We start from the raw sequence: 20,654 nt of genomic DNA, 5'->3' as shown, positions 1-20,654 counted from the left end.
GATAAGTTGATTCCACCGAGTTTCATAAAGAAGCTGAGAGATACCCACCTTGTTGTGGGTAAGCCTGGTGAGATGGAGTGTAAGATTACCGGTTCTACTCCTTTAACAACTTCCTGGTTCCATAATGGCCAAGAGATAAACAGTGGGCCAAACTATGACATTAGCAGCATGGATAATGTGCGCACGCTGAGAATTCCAGTGATTAAGACGTCAGATTCTGGCAAATACACATGTAAAGCTGTGAACGCTGCAGGAGCCAGTGAGACAAGTGCTTCAATGAATGTGACAGGTCAGTAATCCAGAGACCAGAATATTTTAAACATGGTTTCCTCAGCCAGGTTCAGAAGTTTGGTTACAACAAATCTTTTTTATTTGAATCTTTTTATTGGAAATCAGAACCACCATCTTTTTCTGAAACGCCCGAGGCTCGAGAAACGTTGCCTGGCCAAAGTGTGTCTTTCTTGGCTAAAGTGAAAGGCAGCATTCCCATAAAGGTCAAATGGTTCAGGGGAGCCAAGGAAATGCAGCACGGGAGAGGCTGCGAGATCTCCCTGAAGGACGACGTCGCCACGCTGGTGCTTCATAAGGTTGAAAAGTCTCATGCAGGAGAGTACACCTGCCAGATCGTTAATGATGCAGGAAAGGAGAGCTGCTCAGTTTTTCTGTTTGTAAAAGGTTTGTTAGCATTATATATGCTCGTCTTACAATTCATGCACTGATTTTTATTTAACTGACGGTGGACTTACCCCTCTCAGAGCCAGTCCACTTTGTGAAGAGGCTGAGGGACATTTCCATTGAAAAGAACAAGCCTCTGAGGCTCGAGGTCGCATATGCTGGAACCCCAACTGTAAATGTAACCTGGGAAAAGGATGGTAAACTCATCCAAGCCTCTTATCTGCACAATATGATCACCACAGACACCTCTTGCATCCTGGAGGTTCTGAACTCTGAAAGGATGGAGGCAGCTGGTAGATACTATTGTGAGATAGACAATGGAGCTGGAAGTGACAAATGTGAAGCACAAGTTACAATCCTAGGTAAAATGATTGGTTGTGCATGTAAATGTGGATCCCTCTGTTTTTCTTATGGTGACTTATGACCATACATTCATTAATTTGGCCATTTTTTTTTTCCCGATATTTTTATTAAAGTTTTTGCATCGACTTTTACAAAAGACAAATTGAACAATATGCCGTTTTCTTTTTAAAGAACATAAAGAAATATAAGACATACACTCCCACCTCATAATTATAGCAGTACCAGTGGGTGTACAAACAGAAAAAGGAAAATTTTTTTAAACACATTTTTCATTTGTATGTTTACACATCTGTACTTAAACTAAACCACCCTGATGTCTCACTTTAGAACCACCATACTTTGTTGACAAGCTGGAGCCAGTGGAGGTAACTATGGGTGAGGCGGTGACCTTAGAGTGCAGGATTGCAGGAACTCCTGTGATCTCTGTCGCCTGGTTTAAAGAGGATGGAAAGCTGCGCAAGTCCAACAGTTGCTCAATGGACTTTGCAGATGGCGTTGCCACTTTGCAACTGTTCAAATCTACCAAGTCTGATCACGGTGAATATATCTGCAAGGCCGAGAACCGGGTTGGTTCAGCCTCCACCAGCTGTAGCGTGACTGTGAAAGGTGATGCTCACGTTCACTACTTCATTTTTCTACATTAATGAAGAATGAATGAAGCCTGGTGTGACTGTCAATATTTTAAAGACATTTTTCGAGCTGTTTTGTTGAGTTACAAGGAATCTTAAAAGTCAGCAGCAAGCTTTAATCCAGGTTCATATTTAGAGGTTTCCCACCTTTCAGACAGTCTAAGGAGCTTGCAAAGAAAAGCGTCTGGACTTCTTTAAGTTGCTTGAAGACGTTTCACCTCTCATCCGAGAAGCTTCTTCAGTTCTAAGGTCAAATGGTGGAGAGTCCCAGATATAAACCTAGTGGGAGTTTCCCCCCACAGAGGGACAAAAGGACCCCTGATGATCCTCTAATCGCCTGAGCCAAGGTGTGAAACTGGGCGTGGGTCCCAATCAGCCAGAGTTTCGGGTGTGTTCATTGTGAAACCTGGCCCCACCTTATCATGCGAATTCCTGAGGTCAGATGGCCCAGGATGTGAGTGGGCGTTAAGGCGTCTGGGAAGGATCTCAAAACTGGATTATAGATGGCAGAGAGTTGGTGTCGTAAGCCCCGCCTCTGTTCAAAGATGGTCGCTCACAGTGGACATAGATGCTTCTTTCACTCCTCTTTCAAACCACCTTGGCTCAGGCGATTAGAGGATCATCAGGGGGTCCTTTTGTCCCTCTGTGGGGGGAAACTCCCACTAGGTTTATATCTGGGACTCTCCACCATTTGACCTTAGAACTGAAGAAGCTTCTCGGATGAGAGGTGAAACGTCTTCAAGTAACTTAAAGAAGTCCAGACGCTTTTCTTTCCAAGCTCCTTTGACTACGATGACCTGGATGCCTGAGAACCTTCACAGACATACACCTTTCAGACAAGTACTGCAAAAGAGCAGCCGGGACCCGCTGTTGTTTAGGAACACAGTATTTAGTCATCGAGGTCTAAAAACTGATCTTAGTTTATCTCCAATATTTCATAACCTCCATCACCTATTATTATTAGATGGCAGCATAACAGGGGAAGCGTGAACCAAACCATTGTTTCTCAGAACCAGCTTGCCTGGCATGATGTTGAGACTGAAGATATACTTGAAACACTCAGAGGACAATTCCCATGTTTATGTAACATGAGTAAGTGAATAATTCATAGATGCCAGTCATGTCAGAAAAGGTGGTGCACGAACCGACACGTTTCCTTTGTCTGATTCCCAGATATCCTTCTAATTACTGATGCTGTTGAACGTAGCTGTTTCCTGTGGTCTGCGGACCAAATGCACCTACATTTCCCGAGGTTCAGATTGCAGCACAGAGATTGGCCCTTGGCTGTGGCTTCACCTAAACTGTGGGACATTAGACACTCTCAAAACCCACCTGAAAACCCTCTTATTCTCTTTTAAACCAGAATAAGTTCTGATTACTTTTGTGCTATTTCTTACTCAGATCTTCTCGATTTATATTTACTTTCTTAAATTCTGTTGTCTTTCGTCATCTTTTTATGCCATTTGACTTTTCTTTTAGATGTTCAGCACTTTGGTGACCAGCTGTTGTTTTAAAAGTGCTATGGAAATAAATTTGACGTCCTGTGATCTTGTGCTTGCCAGGAATAACCAGGATGATATTTTAGGGTGTTTTCAGTGGCTGGCTCTGCATTTTGTAGGTCTTGAAATAAGGATTTACTAAGCTTTGAGAGATGCCTGAAACCAACGCTGTAGTGGTCAGATAATGGTCTTTTTCATAGACAGGAGATTTTTGGTCAGAATCTCTGATGTTTAGTATTTCTTTGCTTTTGTGTTGTTTGTATGTTGTCTCGTGTGCTGTGCCAGACTGTTTTCCTGAAGCTGTGGTAAAGGCCCAGTGGCCTGAACTCTTAAATTGGAATCTCAAACGTCCAATGCCACTGCATGGCATGATTTTCGTTCTTATTTTCTTCCCCACTAACAGAGCGCAAAGTTCCTCCAAACTTCACCAGGAAGCCTTCGGAGTCCATGGTGGATTCAGTGGGTAAGACCGTAAAGATCGAGGGCCGCGTGTCCGGCTCTCAACCTCTGACCGTCTCCTGGTACAAGGACAACAGTGAGATCCGCGCCTCGGACAAATATGATATCAGCTTCAAAAACAACATGGCCGTGCTGTGTGTCAGAGGCTCCACGGGCTCTGACGGTGGTGTTTACACCTGCGAGGCCTCCAATGAAGCTGGCAAAGCTTCTTGTAACGTTTCTCTCACAGTAACAGGTAGGACTCTGTCATTTAGGGTTTGATCCTTTTCATCCATGCAGCTAAAGCTGATGTGACTCTACAGGATGTTCTTATGGCACTAAAGATTAAAACCTGACACTTTCATTGTATTAAAGTAATGTTTGGGTAATATTTTACTATATTTGGGTAAAATTATGACTGTTTTCAGAATGAAATACAGTGACTTGTTTTGCTAGCATCCATCCAGATTTTGGATGAGCTTCAGTTGAACAGTTCACTGTTTGAAAGGTGAGTATTTGTAGTCATCCTGTCGGTTTTTGCACCACTTCTCCAGAGACTGGCCAGGCTCCCAAATTTGATGTTCCTCTGGAACCAGTGACTGTGGGTGAAGGGGAGAAGCTGAGCCTCCAGTGCCACGTCACCGGCTCTACTCCAATAACCATCCAGTGGATGAAGGACAGGAGAGAGCTCGTGTCCAGCGGAAACACCAAAATTTCATTTGTTGGTGGAACGGCCAATCTGGAGATCAGCCAGGTGTCAAAGACGGATGCTGGAGATTACCTGTGCAAGGCCAGCAATGCAAATGGCACTGACTTCTGCAAGTCTAAAGTCACTGTAAAAGGTAATCAATCTGTGGTTCCAGTTTTGTGTAATGAACACATCTTGTCTCTCCACTGCACGGTGGAAAAAGTTTACTGCAGTGACGCTAAACCAACATTACTACAAAACTTTGTTTTTAAAGTAGTTTTATGAGAAATGCAGTGTTTATTTCTTTCTGCTGGTTATGTGTTTCACAACATTTAACTCTCTTTCAAATCCTTTCAGATAAAGGTGCCAAGGCCACACCCGCTGAGGCTGCTGCCCCGGCTGCAGCCGCCCCGGTCAAAAGGCTCGACAATCTGTTCTTCATCGAGGAACCCCAAAATGTTTCTGTCACAGAGAGTAAGCACGAGGAGCCAAGGCTCTTTTTGCTTTCATTCATTATCTCTAGAGGTTTCCATTTTGAACTAACTTTGTGTATTTCTGATTTTGGCAGAGGGTACTGCAACCTTTATCGCCAAGATTGGAGGTGACCCAATCCCCAGTGTGAAGTGGATGAAGGGCAAATGGAGACAGATCACCCCCGGTGGTCGAATCTCCATTGAGCACAAGGGCCAGGATGCCAAACTGCAGATCAGAGAAGTGACCAAGTCTGATTCTGGTCATTACAGATGTGTTGCCACCAACAAACATGGAGAAATTGAGAGTGGCGCTGATATGGAGGTGACCAAAAAGGAGGACATGGGAGAAGTGGGAGACTTAAGAACGAGGCTCAAGAAGTAAGGCATTAAGATATGGTGGCAGTGTGAAATTCTTTTCTGTGCAATGACTCTTTTATCAAAGCCTAAAGGAAACAGAAGAGCAAACATCTGGGAGATATCTGCTGCAGAGAAAAATCTGATCGTGTATTTTCTATTTTCAGGACTCCTTCCAAGCAGAAGAGTCCCAAGAAAGAAGAAGAGGTCAACATTGTAGAGCTGCTTAGAGGTCACGACCCCAAAGACTATGAGAGGATCCTGCGGGAACATGGAATCCATGACTACCGTGCCATCCTGCAGGCCGTGGAGTTCCTGAAGAAGGAGAAGGAGATGGAGACTGGAAGAGCGGTAAGACAGAAAGTGTCAGCACAGATGACCGGACATCGTCCCACATAGCTGTGCGAGAAAGCAGCAGAATTAATATCACGGTTCAGCTTTACAATCTGTGAGCAGGAAGGATGGAGACAAAAACTTTACCTCTAAATTCCACCAAATAAAGGGCCAAATGGCCCTCAAGTCTCTGGACTGGTAACACACTTCTGGGGTCTCCAACATTTTGGCTTAGCTGTGGAGCAGATAACATTTTACCAACTTTAGTCTGCAAAGACTCACTACCAGCAGCTTCTTAGTGTGAGTATTTGGTCCCATATTTAAACTAAAACCTACTTTGGGCTTCTCCAAAAGTTGATTGTGTTCACCTGGACGTAGCATTTTGTGGGAGAAACGTTTCGTCACAGGTGACTTCTTCAGTCTCAGCTGACTGCAGCTTTCAATCTTATAAACACGGGCTTATACTTTGGGGCTTCTTAGTTTGAGTTGAGAGCAGCTGAACATAGTTGATGCAGACAAATAAGGCAGAAAAACAGGCATTTTACATACACTTCTCCTTTCCAGAGAGAAATTTGGACATGGCGAACATGATCTCTCCATATTTTTGCTACCAAGCCAACTTTATCTGTAAAGCTTTAAAACAGCAAGTGCTGACCAAAGAGCCGAGAACAGAATAATGCAAAGTTAAACAAATTAATAATAATAATAATAAAAAAAGCACGAATGAATACCATGGAAACATGGAAAACGTTCACTGAAGCGACTCTCACAGACTCGCCTCTGTCCTGCTGCAGGAGGTCGAGCGTGGGGCACGAGTCGAAGAAGAGGACATGGCCCGACTCATCGAGCAGCTAGAGGGACGCGTCAGCATGGAGGTAAAAGCACCATCTGATTATGAGGCCATTAAAAAAGAAACATCGTGTTTCAGTATATAATACAGATAATCAATGATTTGACAATACACAACTTCAGACGTTGATGAAACGGGTTTTTCTTGCTCAGCCCGTCTCTGTGATGGAGGACATCACTGACCAAACCATCACGGAGAACCAGAGCGCCACCTTTGAGTGCCAGATTAAGATCAACTACCCAGAGATCACGCTCACCTGGTACAAAGGCACCCAGAAACTGGACAACAGCGAAAAGTACGACATCAGCAGCGTGGGGGACCGCCATTATCTGAAAATCAAGAACTGCCAGGTCAAAGATCAGGGCAACTACCGCGTGGTGTGCGGTCCTCACATCTCCAACGCCAAACTGACGGTCACAGGTAAGAGTCCCGATGTCTGTCTCTGTGTGTCTGTAACACGTCCTCACGTCCAGCTCTTCCATTTTATTATCAGGAGCTGCTCGTAAGACAGGTAAGAAGGATGAGTCCAAACTAACACGACTCAGACTGACCTCTTTGAACCTGAAGGTTCTCCTCTACCTTTGATTGTGTGTTTGTTTCTGTGTCTTTTATACTGAATCTGATTTTAGTCCAAAGAGGAGTCTTAACACTTAACTGTGACATCAGATCTTCACATTTAAAATGCATATTTCGGAGGCTCACTCTTATTGTCTGGTTCTAGTCGATCAAATTCAGTTCACTAAAAGCATCCGAAGCATCGAGGTCAACGAACGCCACTCTGCCACCTTCGAGTGCGAGTTGTCCTTCGACAACGCTACCGTCACGTGGTACAAAGACTCGTGGGAGCTTAAAGAAAGCCCAAAATATAACTTCAGGACTGAAAGCCGACGGCACTTTATGACAATCCACAACGTAACTGCAGAGGACGAAGGTTTGTTACACGGCCAAGTTACTGTTTCCTCCGGAGACACTTTTCTAATAACTAGACCGAAGTTTAGCTGTTTGAGTAGTATGCATCATCTTATAGATTAACATCTGGTTTTAATGGTGCACAATAAAAGTATTAAAAAATAAAAGTATTCTATTCATGTCATTGAATGCATTTAGCCGGTTTAGCTGAAACTTTTACTAACTCACACGACAAACAGCAGCTGAATATCTCTAAGCTAAAAAGATGTTACTGGGCGCTTGAAGGGGGCGTTTTCTGCTGTTCCAGAGATTCATAGTAAACACAAAGTTCTTACTGTTTCCAGCACCTTTTGGTATTTTATCAGTTTTATTTATACAGCACCAAAACACAACAACAGTGACCTGAAGGCGCTTTATATCGTAAAGTAGACAGAAAAACCCAACAATCATATGAATGCTTTTAGGGAGAGGGGCAGTAAAAACGTAAAAGATCTGAAATTATTTTTAAGCGGACAGAAGATAAACTGATGATAAAGTAAGAAATAATTGAGAATTTTTAGGAGGGGGCTAGATCCCCTGTAAAATGATTTTTGGTACATGAAAAACTAATCGGACCAAAAGAAGACATGTCTGCTAACCTGGCAGCGTTCTGCCTCAGCTGCACAGACTCAATGCAAAGATGTGAAATCCGAGTAAAGGTGCGGTCACGCCAGCATCGTTTAGTGGATCCTCTGAACCCTGCTGCTCATCGACCCGCTGTCGTGTTACAGCCGAGTCGCTGCCAGAGTTCAGAGCAGCACGTGCACTTTCATTTAGCTTCTTAAACCTTGAGCTTTACTCAGTAATCAGTTTTTATTTTTATTTTTTGAATGAACCGAACAGGATACCGTCGAATAACAAAACTAGCCAGCGACCATATTTGTGTACCAGCAGTGGTGTAGCATATATGACTTGTCCTTGATTAGCTCTGTGAAACAAATTTAACTTCACCTGGACATTACTGCAGTGCTGACGTTTAGAGAGGATTAGCTGGGCTCTCTGGTGTGACCGGCCTTTACCGCGATCTCTTCTGTAAGTGTCTGAGGGACAGTTTGGCCTGAACTCCGTGATGTTTCCCCACCAGGCGTGTACTCGGTGATTGCTCGCCTGGAGCCACTGGGAGAAGCTCGAAGCACAGCCGAGCTTTACCTGTCAGGCAAAGGTGTGTACGTTTTTACACATTACTGACAGCAGCGTGATGTCAGCAGCTACAATAACGCTTCTGTACTTTGTCCTTTCACAGAAATTGAGTTAGGGAGGGTTCCTCAGGGTGAGTATCTTAAAAAGTGCAGCAAATAAACGACAGTAAACCTGAACACGTCTTCACCTGCAAACTCAGACACAGGTTTACGATTTTACAACACGGTCGAGGTCGCACTGGCCATTTCACCGACACCATTTTCACAAGAATCACGGCTCATCTATTTGCGAGGCTCCTTGACGTCTCATTGGTTTGCGCAGTACAGCCGACCACTGCCAACAAGGCTTTCACTGTGACTGTGACTGTGGGGTTTCAGTGCATCATCTTACACGTCACTGTGATTTCAGTCATACCGAACAAGTGTTAAGTTTTACTGTCAGAACATAAAAACAACAATAATAATAGTAATAATAATAGTAATCAAAGTGTTTGTGGCTGAACCTTCAGATGTCCCCGACACAGCCGTTCGTGTGTCAGAGGCAGCGTCTATGCTCGTGTGCAGAGGTGAGTCTGGTTCAAACTGATCAGGATTTCAGTGACTCTGCTCGTTTCTGTCATTTACACGATTGTTTTCTGCCACAAGATTCCTCCGAGTTTGATCACTTTGAGGAGAGAACAGAAGTGAGAGGTACAGCAGTCGCCACTCCCCAAGATCAGCTCTAACCGCCGTAATCTCTACAGTTTGCGTGACGAAACTTTCTGCATTAAACCGTTTTCTTTAACCGTCATCACCCTCAAGTCCATCATCATCATAACCATCATCATCTTCATCACCTTCTTCCTCCTCCTTTAACCTTCATCCTGAGTAACTGTGTGCTTGTTTTAAGCGTCATCTGTACACGACCCGTTATAATATCCCAAATATAATTCAGCTTCATTATCTGAGCTGTGCAGACGACGGTCACGTCAGTGTCTAAGAATCACTTTTCAAATTAATCCTGATATGACGAGATTTAAAATCCAGCCAGTTTAAAGATGTACAGTTCTTTTATTTTATTGTAGTAAAGAATTACAAGTTTCTGACTATACTTATGATTTTTATCACGTTGTTTTCTGAATTACAAAAATGTCAACATTCCTGTTGTAAAATCTGATTTATTATATTCTCATTATGGTTTTGGTTGCCTCTCAGACTTCGCTGCTCAGATTTTAAAAATAAAAATGAGGTTTTCAATAAATAAACAGTAAGTCTGATTTTTGTAAAGCTAAACTTAAAATTGGACTATCTCACCTCAAATTCAGAACTTTGATAAATTAACAGTATTTTCAGGATTGTGGAGTTTCATCTGAAATATTTAAAGGTTTCACGACCTGATCGTCGTCTGCTCAAACATAAACTGTTCACTGATCTGACGTCTAACGGCGAATATCTTTCCGTGGTCACTTTATGAAGTGTAATGACTGTTAACGTGCTGTGGACGTGTTATTGTCTGAACTGCTCATCGGTGCGGCCCACACCCGTCTTCCTGTTTCCCCTGTTATCGTGTTTCGTTGTGTTTTTAGCAGCTTTGGATACTCGACGACCTGCAGCAGCTTTCACGTGTCAGTCGTTCTTTTTCTGAGTTTACATTTTTTTCCTCACCAGAAGAGAAAAAGCCTGCAGAAGAAACTGTTGAGTGGACTGAGGTCGAGGGCAGAGGAGAACTCCCTGAAGGTATAACTGCAAATGTTCTGGCTGTTCATAAAGCTCGGAGCTGAAATATAATGAGGCACTGCCAATCAGCTGACTGTTATGTTTGTCTGCCCACTTAAATTCCACTTAAATGCTTCAAACACCAACTGCTGCTTACAGAAGCTGTTCTTCTCCTCAGGTGTTACTTCTATGATCCTGCATGTTACCTGTTTTTGTCATGTTTTTGTCTCATCTCTCTGCAGTTATTCTGTTCTTGCCTTCATGCTCTTATTAACCTTCACTGGAGCTTTCCATGCAGTAGATCTGGCAGAGTAGACGCTAGAGCTTTGCTGAAGTAGTTTTAATGTGACCTTTCTTGATCTTTCAAGTTCCTGAGATTCACAGGATGCCAGAGGAGAAACCCTCTGAGCCTGAAGCTCCGCCTCCACCTCTGGTCAAAGGTATCTACAAATGTCTGTTCTTTATATTCTTCTTCGTGTGGTGTTTGTCTTGTTGGTATGTCACATCTTTTCTTTTTTATTTCCATTCTTTATTTTTTCCTAAATTAATAATAAGAAAGAAACCTTGATGTTCAGTTTAATGTGGTGAGAAATTGAAATGAATGATGATGTTTTAAAGTACCTGAAGCAAAGAAGCTACAGCCTGAAGCCCCTGCTCCACCTCAGAGAGAGGAACGTCCAGCTCCAGAAGGTAATGTTCATGATGCAGTGAGTCACTAAAAATGTCTTATTTTATGTGCTTGTGGGTCTTTATTGGCTCACGTTCTCAACTGTTTATGTAAATGATGCGAATTACAAATCTTTACCAGAAAGCATCATACTTTTACACAAACTTCAGGAAATCTCATGATATATTATATTGGATACATACACTATATTTAAAACTTTAGTCAGGTTTTTGTAGCACAAACTCACCAACTTTAGCATGAATATGAAATTCAAACTATTCACAATTATGCTCTCAAGATCTTTCAGATTTAATGAGTATTTTTTAGGCTTTTTTTGTCTCTTTAATTGTTGTGTGAAGTATTTTCTTGCTTTCTTACAATGCGTAAATAGCATTGAGTTCTTGCTGTCAGGTTTTATGTGTCTCCTCTTTGCCCCAAGCTCTTACAACTCTGTGGTTCCTGTGTTAAATGATGGTAATATTTCTCTGTTAACCTTGAAGAACCAGTAGTCTTCACCCAACCTGAACCTTACCCACCCAAACCAGCAACACCAAAACTGGTTCATTCAGAACCTGAAGTGAAACCCGTGAAACCAGTGGTGCCTAAGCCTGAAGTGGAACCCGTGAAACCAGTGGTACCTAAGCCTGAAGTGGCTCAAATTAAGCCTGAGCTCCAAGAACCAAAAGCTGTCCCCACTAAGAAAACGCCAGAGGCCTTAAAACCAAAAGGTAATGTAATGAACACTTTGTTTTTCTGATGTTCAAATGGAAAGTCATTACATCCCAAGTTCTTCTAGTTTTGTTTCATGTTGCTGTGACCTAAGTGTGCACTTCTTAACATGTTCATATATGTCATGGATGTCCTTTGCTGCTAACCTCTTGATCTTTAAGCATTAACACTGTCTATAGTGTGGACCACACGTGGTGTTTGGAGTGTTTGAATATAGCCTTTAAAAAAGACATTGCTTTGGTGTATAAATAACAAATCTAACAAATTTTGATCATGAAAATACATCTATGGTAAGTAAAAGAATAAACATTCAAACATATAAATGCTGTGCAAAGTGCCAGCTGTAGACAAACTAGCAGAAGCCACAATTCAGCCAGTCTCTACAATGATTACTTCAACAAAGACTGACGCTAGCAGAACAAAACCGTGGTTCAGAGGGTTGGGAAGCTCATCTGTAACCGGAAAGTTGCCGGTTCGATCCCCCAGCTCTCTCTGTCCTGGTCGTTGTGTCCTTGGGCAAGACACTTCACCTACCGCCTACTGGTGTTGGCCAGAGGGGCCGATGGAGCGATATGGCAGCCTCACTTCTGTCAGTCTGCCCCAGGGCAGCTGTGGCTACAACTGTAGCTGCCTCCATCAGTGTGTGAGAGTGAGAGTGAATTAATAGTGGAATTGTGCGCTATATAAATCCAATCCATTATTAAAAGGTAATGAAGGGACATGTTTTTCATGTGTGACACTAACTCTCTTTACAACAAACAAGGCTCAGCTGTGTATTTAATGTACTGTGACTGTGTCTTTCTCTAAGCACTCGATAGAGTGTTGACGCCACCGTGGTTACCAGAAGGTTACTGAACATATACACTGTATGCATTTTTTCCTTTAAAGTACCAAAACCACCAAAGTCAGAAGAACCTGTACTTCACCCAAGTGCAGTCCTTGCTTCTCCATCATTGGAACATCTTCCAACTGAAGGTATAGATTGTTAACCAAAGTCGTGTTGCTTCTTTTTCTCTAATATCATCTTTCCTACTTTGACTTCACTCATTAAGAATGTATCTTTGATTCCATATGAATCTTAATTGTTAGCTGTTGGATAAAAAAATACACAATCTTCTCTTAAGTGCAAGAAACACCAAGACCAGAACAACCTGTACCTCAACCATCTGCACCCAAAGTTACTCCACAAAAAGTTGAAGATGTCCCAGTTAAAGGTACTACAAAGAGTTTGTTGAAAAGCTGCTGTGTTGTGCCGGTTTCTTTTATACTTGTTAGTATAACTTTTGCTTTTCTGAAATATCTTACATGAATATCTTTCAGCATGCTAAGCACTCGTTAGAGTGTGACTACAAATTTTTGGTATTAAAAAAAAAAAATTAAATATTAAATAAATCTTCTTTTAAGTTGCTTTAGAATCAAAGATACACGAACCTCCAAGAAAACCATATTTGCTGGCTGATAAACATCAGCAGGAAGTAACTGAACCAAGGGACCTGGAAACTCCAGAAAAAATCAAGGCTCCTGAGGTTCCTGAAGCAACAAAGAAGGTTCCTGAAGCACCAAAGAAGGTTCCTGAAGCAACAAAGAAGGTTCCTGAAGCACCAAAGAAGGTTCCTGAAGCACCAAAGAAGGTTGCTGAAGCACCAAAGAAGGTTCCTGAAGCACCAAAGAAGGTTCCTGAAGCAACAAAGAAGGTTCCTGAAGCACCAAAGAAGGTTGCTGAAGCACCAAAGAAGGTTCCTGAAGCACCAAAGAAGGTTGCTGAAGCACCAAAGAAGGTTCCTGAAGCACCAAAGAAGGTTCCTGAAGCACCAAAGAAGGTTGCTGAAGCACCAAAGAAGGTTCCTGAAGCAACAAAGAAGGCTACAGAGGAACCAAGGAAGCTTCCTGAAGAACCAAAGAAGGTTCCTGAAGCACCAAAGAAGGTTCCTGAAGCGGCAAAGAAGGCTACAGAGGAACCGAGGAAGCTTCCTGAAGAACCAAAAAAGGTTCCTGAAGAACCAAAGAAGGTTCCTGAAAAAACAAAAAAGGTTCCTGAAGAACCAAAGAAGGTTCCTGAAGCACCTAAAAAGCCTCCCAAGGAACCAAAGAAGCTTCCTGAAGAACCAGTTCCAGAAACACTGAAGAAAGTTCCAGAAGTAGCAAAAACAGCTGTGGTAGAACCACAGAAAGTTCCAACAGCACAGGTTATAGAACGATCAGCAGAGCCAGTGAAAGATCTAGAAGTGTCAGCAGAACCACAACATTTGGAAACACCAATACAACAACCGCAGGCCAAAAAGTCTGAAGGTAGATATGTCTGTCAATACCATTTGGTTGGTCTTATAACCACTTACTAGTAACTCATCTTGACCTATTAACACAATAAGTTGGCCTTGTTGAAATGCCGTAAGCTTTCTTCAAAGATTTTGTTATGATTTGTGTGTTGACTGTTCACTGTTTGTTACTTCATATCAGTCATCCAAACAGTCAAACAAAGGGGGATACCAACAGCTCTAGCTAAACCACAGCTGGAGGCGAGTACACCAGTCAAAGGTATGCTTTGACTTTGAAAGGTTCCCCGTGGATATTCAGCATTTTTATGAATTCCTTAGAACATGACTAGATACGTTTGCTTCTATAATCAGATGAGATCGTTGCTTCTGGAAAAGTAGAAGACAAGCCAAAGGCCATAGAAATCCCTCAGCAGAGAGGTAGAAATTCATAATACTTTTAAAATAGTTGTAAAATAAGGGTCGTAGTTGAATATGTACCACACTAAAGTTTGTATTTTTGTGTCTTGGTGGTGTGTATGTGTCGTGTTTTCTTCTTGGCCACCGCTCCATGGTGCATTTCTTCAATCTTGGGTAATATCTTAAAATTTATCCCAGTTCCTCTGAAGACTCATCTGAAGCCAACAGCTGAGGTTGAAGGCAGAAAGGAGTGTCCTGCAGAAAAAGGTGTTGAAGAAAGGACTTCCCTTACAGAAGCTGACTACAGGAAACAGGAAGTTGACACATATGAAGAAGGAGTCAACGAGTCAACTGCAAGAGAAGAAACCATTTTGAAAACTGAGATAATGGAACAAATTGAAAAGACAAAGGAGGTGGTTTCTGTATCATACAGAGAAGATCGTCAGGTAGAGATTATAGAGCAATGGAAAACAGATTATGAGGCTGAACAACTGGAGTGGACTGGACCTTACAAACCTGAGAAAATAGAGAAAGAAATGTCTCAGTGGTCTGCTTCTCCAACTCTAAAGGGGTCTGCCCATTCTCCTGCAGAACAAGATGTTGCACCTCCACCTGAAATGTCTCATCTTTTGCAGAAAAAGGTTTCTTCTCCTGATGTTGGTGTTACATCAGAAAAAGAGGCTTACAAGAAGAAAGAGCAGGCCAAAGAGGCTGGCCTTCCTACTGCGTATTTACAGACAAGAGTTACTGAATCATTATATCATGAAGAAATTCAAGACTCTGCAATAGAGGAACTTAAGTCTAAAAAGGTCACCACATCAAAGAAGCCGAGAGCTCTTACAGAAGTAATTTGTTTGAAGCAAGATGGGTCTGTTGAAGGTAAAGCAGATGTTCCCCAAACCACTCTTTCTCACCCTGCAGCAGTTTCTCCTACAATGGTATCTTCAAGTCAAGACATGGTGAAAACTCCTAAAACTTCCATAAATGTATGTGATGAAGATATTCTACCTCTGGACAAGCCAAGTCTTCTATCAGAAGATGCATCGATTAAACAAAGTAGGGATGGATCACGTTTTGTTACAGATCAGATTCCTTCACCCGAGGAGAGACGCTGTTCGGAGGAAGACATTTCTCCAGCAAAGAAGTCTGTTCTGCCAACCAAACACAGCTCCCCTACACTCTCTGAGGCAGTTTTTGGCCTAATAGAAGATCTGTCACTTGAAGAAGACACTCCTGTCAAGAAACCTATTCCTTCTGTGCCTGCTCCAGTAAAAACATCTCAAGTTCAGCAAATCTCTCCATCTTTGAGAGTTTCTGAGGAAGCAAACAACTCTGCAACTGAAGCTACACCAACAAGAGCAGATGACAAGAAAGCAAAGAAGCCAACACAGAAGACTGACCAACAGGCTCTTGATACAGGTATCTGAGCCACACAGGCTCCACGATCGCCTCTCTTAAACTATACTTTCACTAATATCTTGTACTCATCGTGGTTAACAAGAAAACCTTAGTCCATATTAAGCTGATCTTTTTAATGACGATTTGAGGCAGTCTTGGTCTGTTAACCTCTTTTACTGCTGGGATTTTGTTTTCATTCATCATCTTCATTCTTCAGCCTTCATCCACATCTTTATCTCTGTCGCTGTTTCAGCCTGTTTATGATGTTTGCAGAAATGTGCCTGAAATATCTGTGTCTAGTCTTGGCTGACTGTGCTGCTGTCTCGGTTGTGACCTTGACATCTTGTATTCCTAAAGTGCCTCCTCCTGAGGAGAAGAAACCATCTCTCCCAGCACCAAAGCCTTCACCTACTCCTCCTCGTGAGCAGAAGGGGGCTCCCCCTGCAGGTAGCCTGTTCAGTTTGTTCCTCATCTTTGCTGAATCTTAATGGGCCAAACTTTTTCTAATCTTCATCTCTATTTGTTTGTCCCTTCTGTCTAAGTCATCTTCAGATTTCCATGTTTATTTTTTGTTTTATGTACTTACTGTGAGTCAGTTTGTCGTGACCTTGGCATCTTGTATTCTTAAAGAATCTCCCCGAGAGGAGAAGAAACCATCTGCACCAGCACCAAAGCCTTCACCTCCTGCTCCCCCTGCTCCTGAGCAGAAGGTGGCTCCCCCTGCAGGTAGCCTGTTTAGTTTGCATGTTCCTCATCTTTGCTGACTCTTCATGAGTTGACCTTTTTTGTCTTTGATTTTTTGTATTCTTCCTCTCTAAGTTGTTGGATTTTTTTAAAATTAATGTGTGTATTATGCGTAAGTTTGCACTGACCAAGCTTATGGCTTCTTGGTCGTGACCTTGGCATCTTGTATTCTTAAAGTATCTCCCCCAGAGGAGAAGAAACCATCTGCACCAGCACCAAAGCCTTCACCTCCTGCTCCCCCTGCTCCTGTACAGAAAGTTGCTCCTCCTGCAGGTAGTTTCTTCGCTCACTTTTGTTATTGTTGTAAATGTTGTCTTTCTGTTTGGTTTCATTTGGTGGGTGACAATCGCCTCATGTTTGCTTTAACTTCACTGGCTGACTGTTGTTAGTCCTCTCTGGTGTCTCTACTGACCACATGGCAATCTTGGTCATGATCTTGGCATCTTCTATTATTATTTCCTTCAGAGGAAAAGAAACCATCTTCTCCAGCGCCGAAGCCTTCGGCTCCTGCTGCTCCTGCAGCCAAAGTTGCTCCTCCTGCAGGTACTTCTGTTACACCTCTGTTTGTTATTATAAAAAATTCTCCATGTTGTCTTATTCTGTTTCTGTTTGAGTTACTGTTATCTTTGTTGCCCATGTAAACTTTTCTTCCATCTTAACATCTTTATATTGTTCTCTGTCTGTTCCAATTTGTTGCTACTTTCGTGTCTTCTCTCTTGGTCGTAACCGTTGATATTTTGTACTTCTAAGTGTCTCCTCCTGAGGAAAAGAAGGTGCCTCCACCAACAACTAAGCCAACAGCAGAGAGAGTGGGTCCCCCCGCAGGTAGTTTCCACTGCTTATCATTAATCTTACTGACTGTTCTGTTTGTCCTGCCTTTGAGAAATCTGTTGGGTCTTAACAACAGTGAATTCTGTAGTTTTATACGTTTGGTTCATCTGTTTGTCAGTTGGTTGTTGCTTGTTGACCAGATCTTTGCCAGTGATTTAATCATGTTGGCGTTCTTGTAGCTGAAGTTGCATCGTTGGAGAAGGAAGCTCCTGCACCAGCCGTAAAGGCTGAACCAGCTCCTGTATCAAAGGAAATCTCGCCGCCTGAAGGTAACATCTGTTCTTTCATGTATGCTCCTCTCTTATGTTTGTCTTCTACTTTGAAGCATTTTTAATGGCACAGCTTCAATCTTCATACCAAACATATTTACCTTTTCTTTTAAAATGTGTTTCCTGTTTACATCTGTTGGTCTGTTTCTATACACAACAGTCCACTACCACACTTTGATCCAATTCACTTCTTTAATATTAACACAATTTGCTGAATGAAGCTAAATGACCTTATAAAGGATGTTTAAACATCTGGGGGCATCATGTTTGCAGTAATAAAACGTGTTAAACAGCTGATGAACTTCCTGCTTCTTCTTAAAGCTCACTGTCTCTATTTCTGCAAAGTATTCTGCTGAAAGCTCAAAGCAGTAAAACAACCCCAAACACAGCTGCATGCCTCAAACAAATGAACCATCTTTGGCTTTGACTGAGCCTTTTGTCTAACTCTGTTTGCATTGTTTGTACTTATAATGATTTTATATAATTTTTTGCAGACAAGGAACCAGTGTCAGCACCTGGACCAACAAAAGGTATGCAAAACCTTTTTATTTCAAAGAAACAAAGCACAACCTGCTTCAATTTTTTGTAGCCTTTTAGGATATTTTAGTTTCATCTACATGTGTAAGTGTGATTCTGTGTTATACTGTAGAAAATATTTTATTATTTTCTGTGTTATTATGGTGATATTATAAAAGGTGCATTTACTGCCCAAACCACAGTGCCGTCTCTTAAGCAAAAGGGTAAGATTCCTGTTCAGGAGGCAAAAACACCCGAATCACCTAAGCTGAAGAGTAAGTTCACCAGAATACCGAAAGAGAAAGAACCAGAACCAGAGGTCATTAAGCTGAAGAAGGTTCCAGTGAAACCTCCAGAGCCAGAGAAACAAGTCGTAACTCATAAGGCAGAAGTGACGAGGCATCACGATCCAGAGCTAGCAGTTCATGGGCTTCATGACAGAGACGATCGAGAGATAATCACACTTGGTAGAACTGAACGAGTATTCACTGCAGATGAGGAAACTATTGAGTTAAGCCATTTTGAGGAAATGGAAAGCCTTACAGTTGTGCAAAAACCAGAACCTGGCAAATGGACAAGAACCTTAAAACCTCAGAAAGACGAGGCACCGGAGGAGCCGCATGTCGCAAAGAAGAAAATAACTAAATTGCCAAAAGCAGATGAGCAAAAAGAATCAGTGAAACTAAAACCATTTGAAACATTTGGGAAACAAGATGCTGAATTACAAGCAATCAAACTAAAAAAGGTGCCACCTAAACCAAAGGAGCCTGAAAAGGAAGTCATAACTCATAAAGTTGAAGTGACAAGGCATTATGATGCAGAATTAACAGTCCAGAAACTTCGTGATAGAGAGGATCGAGAGTTAGTAACAGTTGAGAGAAAGGAACGAGTTTTCACAGCAGCTGAAGAGACATCTGAACTCAGCTTTGCAGAGGAACCTGAAAAACTGGAGGCAGAAGATGAGAAATCAAGATGGGTAAGAGCCCCAAAAGCACCAAAAGAAGAGGAACCAGAGTCAGATTTAAATAAAAAGAAAATAAAAAAATTACCAAAGAAGGACGAGGACCAGGAAGTAGTTACACTGAAGCCATTTCAAAAACCCCAAAAACAAGAAGCAGCTGAACCTCCGAAGGCTGAGACAGAAGCTGAGGCAAAAACAGATACTGAGCGGAGTCCTTACATGAGAGGTGAGCTGCCACGAAGAGATCAACCTGCTGCTGCTGTAAAACACCAGAAAGATGATGACGATGCTCCACTGATGAATGACAATGCATCTCCACATATCAACAAAGACCAAAAGGAAATCCCACATAAGAAAAAGGTTGATCAAGTACCCAAAGATGTAGAAACTACAGCGGCCGAAAAGCTCCGCAGAAAACCTAAAATTATTTCTACACCTGATAAAGAGAAAGAGCAGGTTGTGTTGAAACCATTCACTAAAATCACCAAGCCTGAAGAAAAGCCAGAAAAAGCATCAGAAGAGAAGAAGAAGCCTTTGGACACAAAGGTACCCAGTCAAGCAACTAAAGAGCCGAAGGAACAACTTAAGAAAGCTGAAAAGACTGTAACGCCTAAAAAAGACAACGAAACACCTCAGGAGAAGGAGAAACCAGCTGAGAAGCCCAGTCCTCCAAGTCAGAAAGAAGAAGAGAGACCGAGTCCTCCAAAGCAAACCGATATCCTGAAGAAAAGTCCAGAAATCAAAAAGACTCCTTCACCCAAAGCCAAGATAAGTCAAGATAAGCCTGAAGAGGAAAAGCCCCTCAAACCTATTGAGCAGCTGAAGAAGGTTGAACTAAAAAAGACCCCATCACCCAAGATAGAGAAAATAAAGCCAAGTGAAGTGGAGCAAATTCCCATCGAGAAGAAGCCAAGTGGTGAAAAAGTCAAAAGGATTCGCAAGACTATTTCGCCAAAAGACTCCACTGAAACCGTGACCCTCAAAAAGGTGCCCAAGAAGCCCTCACCAGAGGGGCCCTCAGAAAGGCCTGATACAGGGCGGATCCCTCTGGTGAAGGAGATCTCTCCTGGAGCTGTGGAGATGAAGCGGGTGACAACCCAGCCAGAGGAGGAGGTATGTGAAGAGGAGGGTGAAAAAATGGTAGCCGACGAAGATGAGGAGGTCTGGGACTGGGAGCTGGTTCCACCGGAAGACTGGGAAGGTGAAGGGGTGGATGGGGCGCTGGAGACTCCAGGCATGCCCGGCGCCAAGAGAGGTGAGGTGAAGGCCGGTGAACTCGTCCAGCTGATGACTCTGGAATCGCCTCATCCCATTTCAGACGATTCATCTAATCTTCATTACATCCAATTTTACGTTACATTATATATTTGTTCATCTGTTTGTCTGTCTGCTCATTGCCCATCCATCCTTTGTGATGTTTTTAAGTGGTCATCATCTTAAATCCGTCCTCAGTTGTGTCATCAGTCATTCGATGCTCATCTTCATCACTGTTTTTATTATTCACTGCAACAGTTTTTCCGTTTCCATCTCACCTTCATCCTCGTCACTGAACTTTTTTTTTTACATGTGTGTAATTTGATGTTCAGCTGTGATCTGGATACGATCTTGAATCTTGGCTGTTAGTTTTGTTAACATCTTTATCTTGGTTTGTGTTGGAGACTAGGATGAGCTCTTGCAGTGAAGCTTAAAACTTGTCCTACTCTTTCTTGCTCAGATGGAAAACCAACAGAAGAGCCCGCGAAAGGCCGAGGTCGAGGATTTGGGGGTGAGAGCTCACTAACAT

At 42.4% G+C, this 20,654-nt stretch overlaps 2 protein-coding genes across 2 annotated transcripts in view; both read left to right on the top strand.

Moving 5' to 3' along the window:
• The window catches only part of LOC113007498 (titin-like), a 175,495-nt gene that overhangs the window by 44,994 nt on the left and 109,847 nt on the right, over window positions 1-20,654 (top strand). The window contains exons 64-93 of the mRNA XM_080290769.1: window positions 2-289; window positions 397-675; window positions 756-1,037; window positions 1,366-1,644; window positions 3,570-3,860; window positions 4,159-4,446; window positions 4,650-4,766; window positions 4,861-5,143; window positions 5,287-5,470; window positions 6,247-6,327; window positions 6,455-6,722; window positions 10,037-10,105; window positions 10,453-10,524; window positions 10,703-10,774; window positions 11,252-11,479; window positions 12,369-12,455; window positions 12,605-12,694; window positions 12,885-13,769; window positions 13,938-14,015; window positions 14,108-14,173; window positions 14,351-15,571; window positions 15,908-15,997; window positions 16,181-16,276; window positions 16,472-16,567; window positions 16,760-16,837; window positions 17,045-17,119; window positions 17,305-17,394; window positions 17,889-17,924; window positions 18,114-20,126; window positions 20,586-20,636. Of these exons, the coding sequence (XP_080146895.1) occupies window positions 2-289; window positions 397-675; window positions 756-1,037; window positions 1,366-1,644; window positions 3,570-3,860; window positions 4,159-4,446; window positions 4,650-4,766; window positions 4,861-5,143; window positions 5,287-5,470; window positions 6,247-6,327; window positions 6,455-6,722; window positions 10,037-10,105; window positions 10,453-10,524; window positions 10,703-10,774; window positions 11,252-11,479; window positions 12,369-12,455; window positions 12,605-12,694; window positions 12,885-13,769; window positions 13,938-14,015; window positions 14,108-14,173; window positions 14,351-15,571; window positions 15,908-15,997; window positions 16,181-16,276; window positions 16,472-16,567; window positions 16,760-16,837; window positions 17,045-17,119; window positions 17,305-17,394; window positions 17,889-17,924; window positions 18,114-20,126; window positions 20,586-20,636 (8,133 nt within the window). The remainder of the gene's footprint in view (window position 1; window positions 290-396; window positions 676-755; window positions 1,038-1,365; window positions 1,645-3,569; window positions 3,861-4,158; window positions 4,447-4,649; window positions 4,767-4,860; window positions 5,144-5,286; window positions 5,471-6,246; window positions 6,328-6,454; window positions 6,723-10,036; window positions 10,106-10,452; window positions 10,525-10,702; window positions 10,775-11,251; window positions 11,480-12,368; window positions 12,456-12,604; window positions 12,695-12,884; window positions 13,770-13,937; window positions 14,016-14,107; window positions 14,174-14,350; window positions 15,572-15,907; window positions 15,998-16,180; window positions 16,277-16,471; window positions 16,568-16,759; window positions 16,838-17,044; window positions 17,120-17,304; window positions 17,395-17,888; window positions 17,925-18,113; window positions 20,127-20,585; window positions 20,637-20,654) is intronic.
• LOC145421164 (myosin-binding protein C, cardiac-type-like) lies at window positions 6,984-9,208 on the top strand. Its single transcript, XM_080291018.1, has 5 exons — window positions 6,984-7,233; window positions 8,302-8,412; window positions 8,494-8,520; window positions 8,899-8,955; window positions 9,035-9,208. The coding sequence occupies exons 1-5, from the start codon at window positions 6,984-6,986 to the stop codon at window positions 9,112-9,114; spliced, it is 525 nt and encodes a 174-aa protein (XP_080147144.1). The 3' UTR covers window positions 9,115-9,208.

This window comes from Astatotilapia calliptera, chromosome 16 (genome assembly GCF_964374335.1).
Source record: "Astatotilapia calliptera chromosome 16, fAstCal68.1, whole genome shotgun sequence".
In the NCBI taxonomy this organism is placed as follows: Eukaryota; Metazoa; Chordata; class Actinopteri; order Cichliformes; family Cichlidae; genus Astatotilapia; species Astatotilapia calliptera.
This window is presented reverse-complemented; position numbering and strand designations above follow the sequence as displayed.

What these genes read in the sequence shown, in the direction of transcription:
- LOC145421164 (XM_080291018.1), top strand. Translation starts at nt 6,984, where the DNA reads ATGCATATTTCGGAGGCTCACTCTTATTGTCTGGTTCTAGTCGATCAA. An exon ending in CGTAACTGCAGAGGACGAAG is followed by an intron (nt 7,234 to 8,301) that starts GTTTGTTACACG and finishes TCTGAGGGACAG; the next exon opens with TTTGGCCTGAACTCCGTGAT. An exon ending in GCTTTACCTGTCAGGCAAAG is followed by an intron (nt 8,413 to 8,493) that starts GTGTGTACGTTT and finishes GTCCTTTCACAG; the next exon opens with AAATTGAGTTAGGGAGGGTT.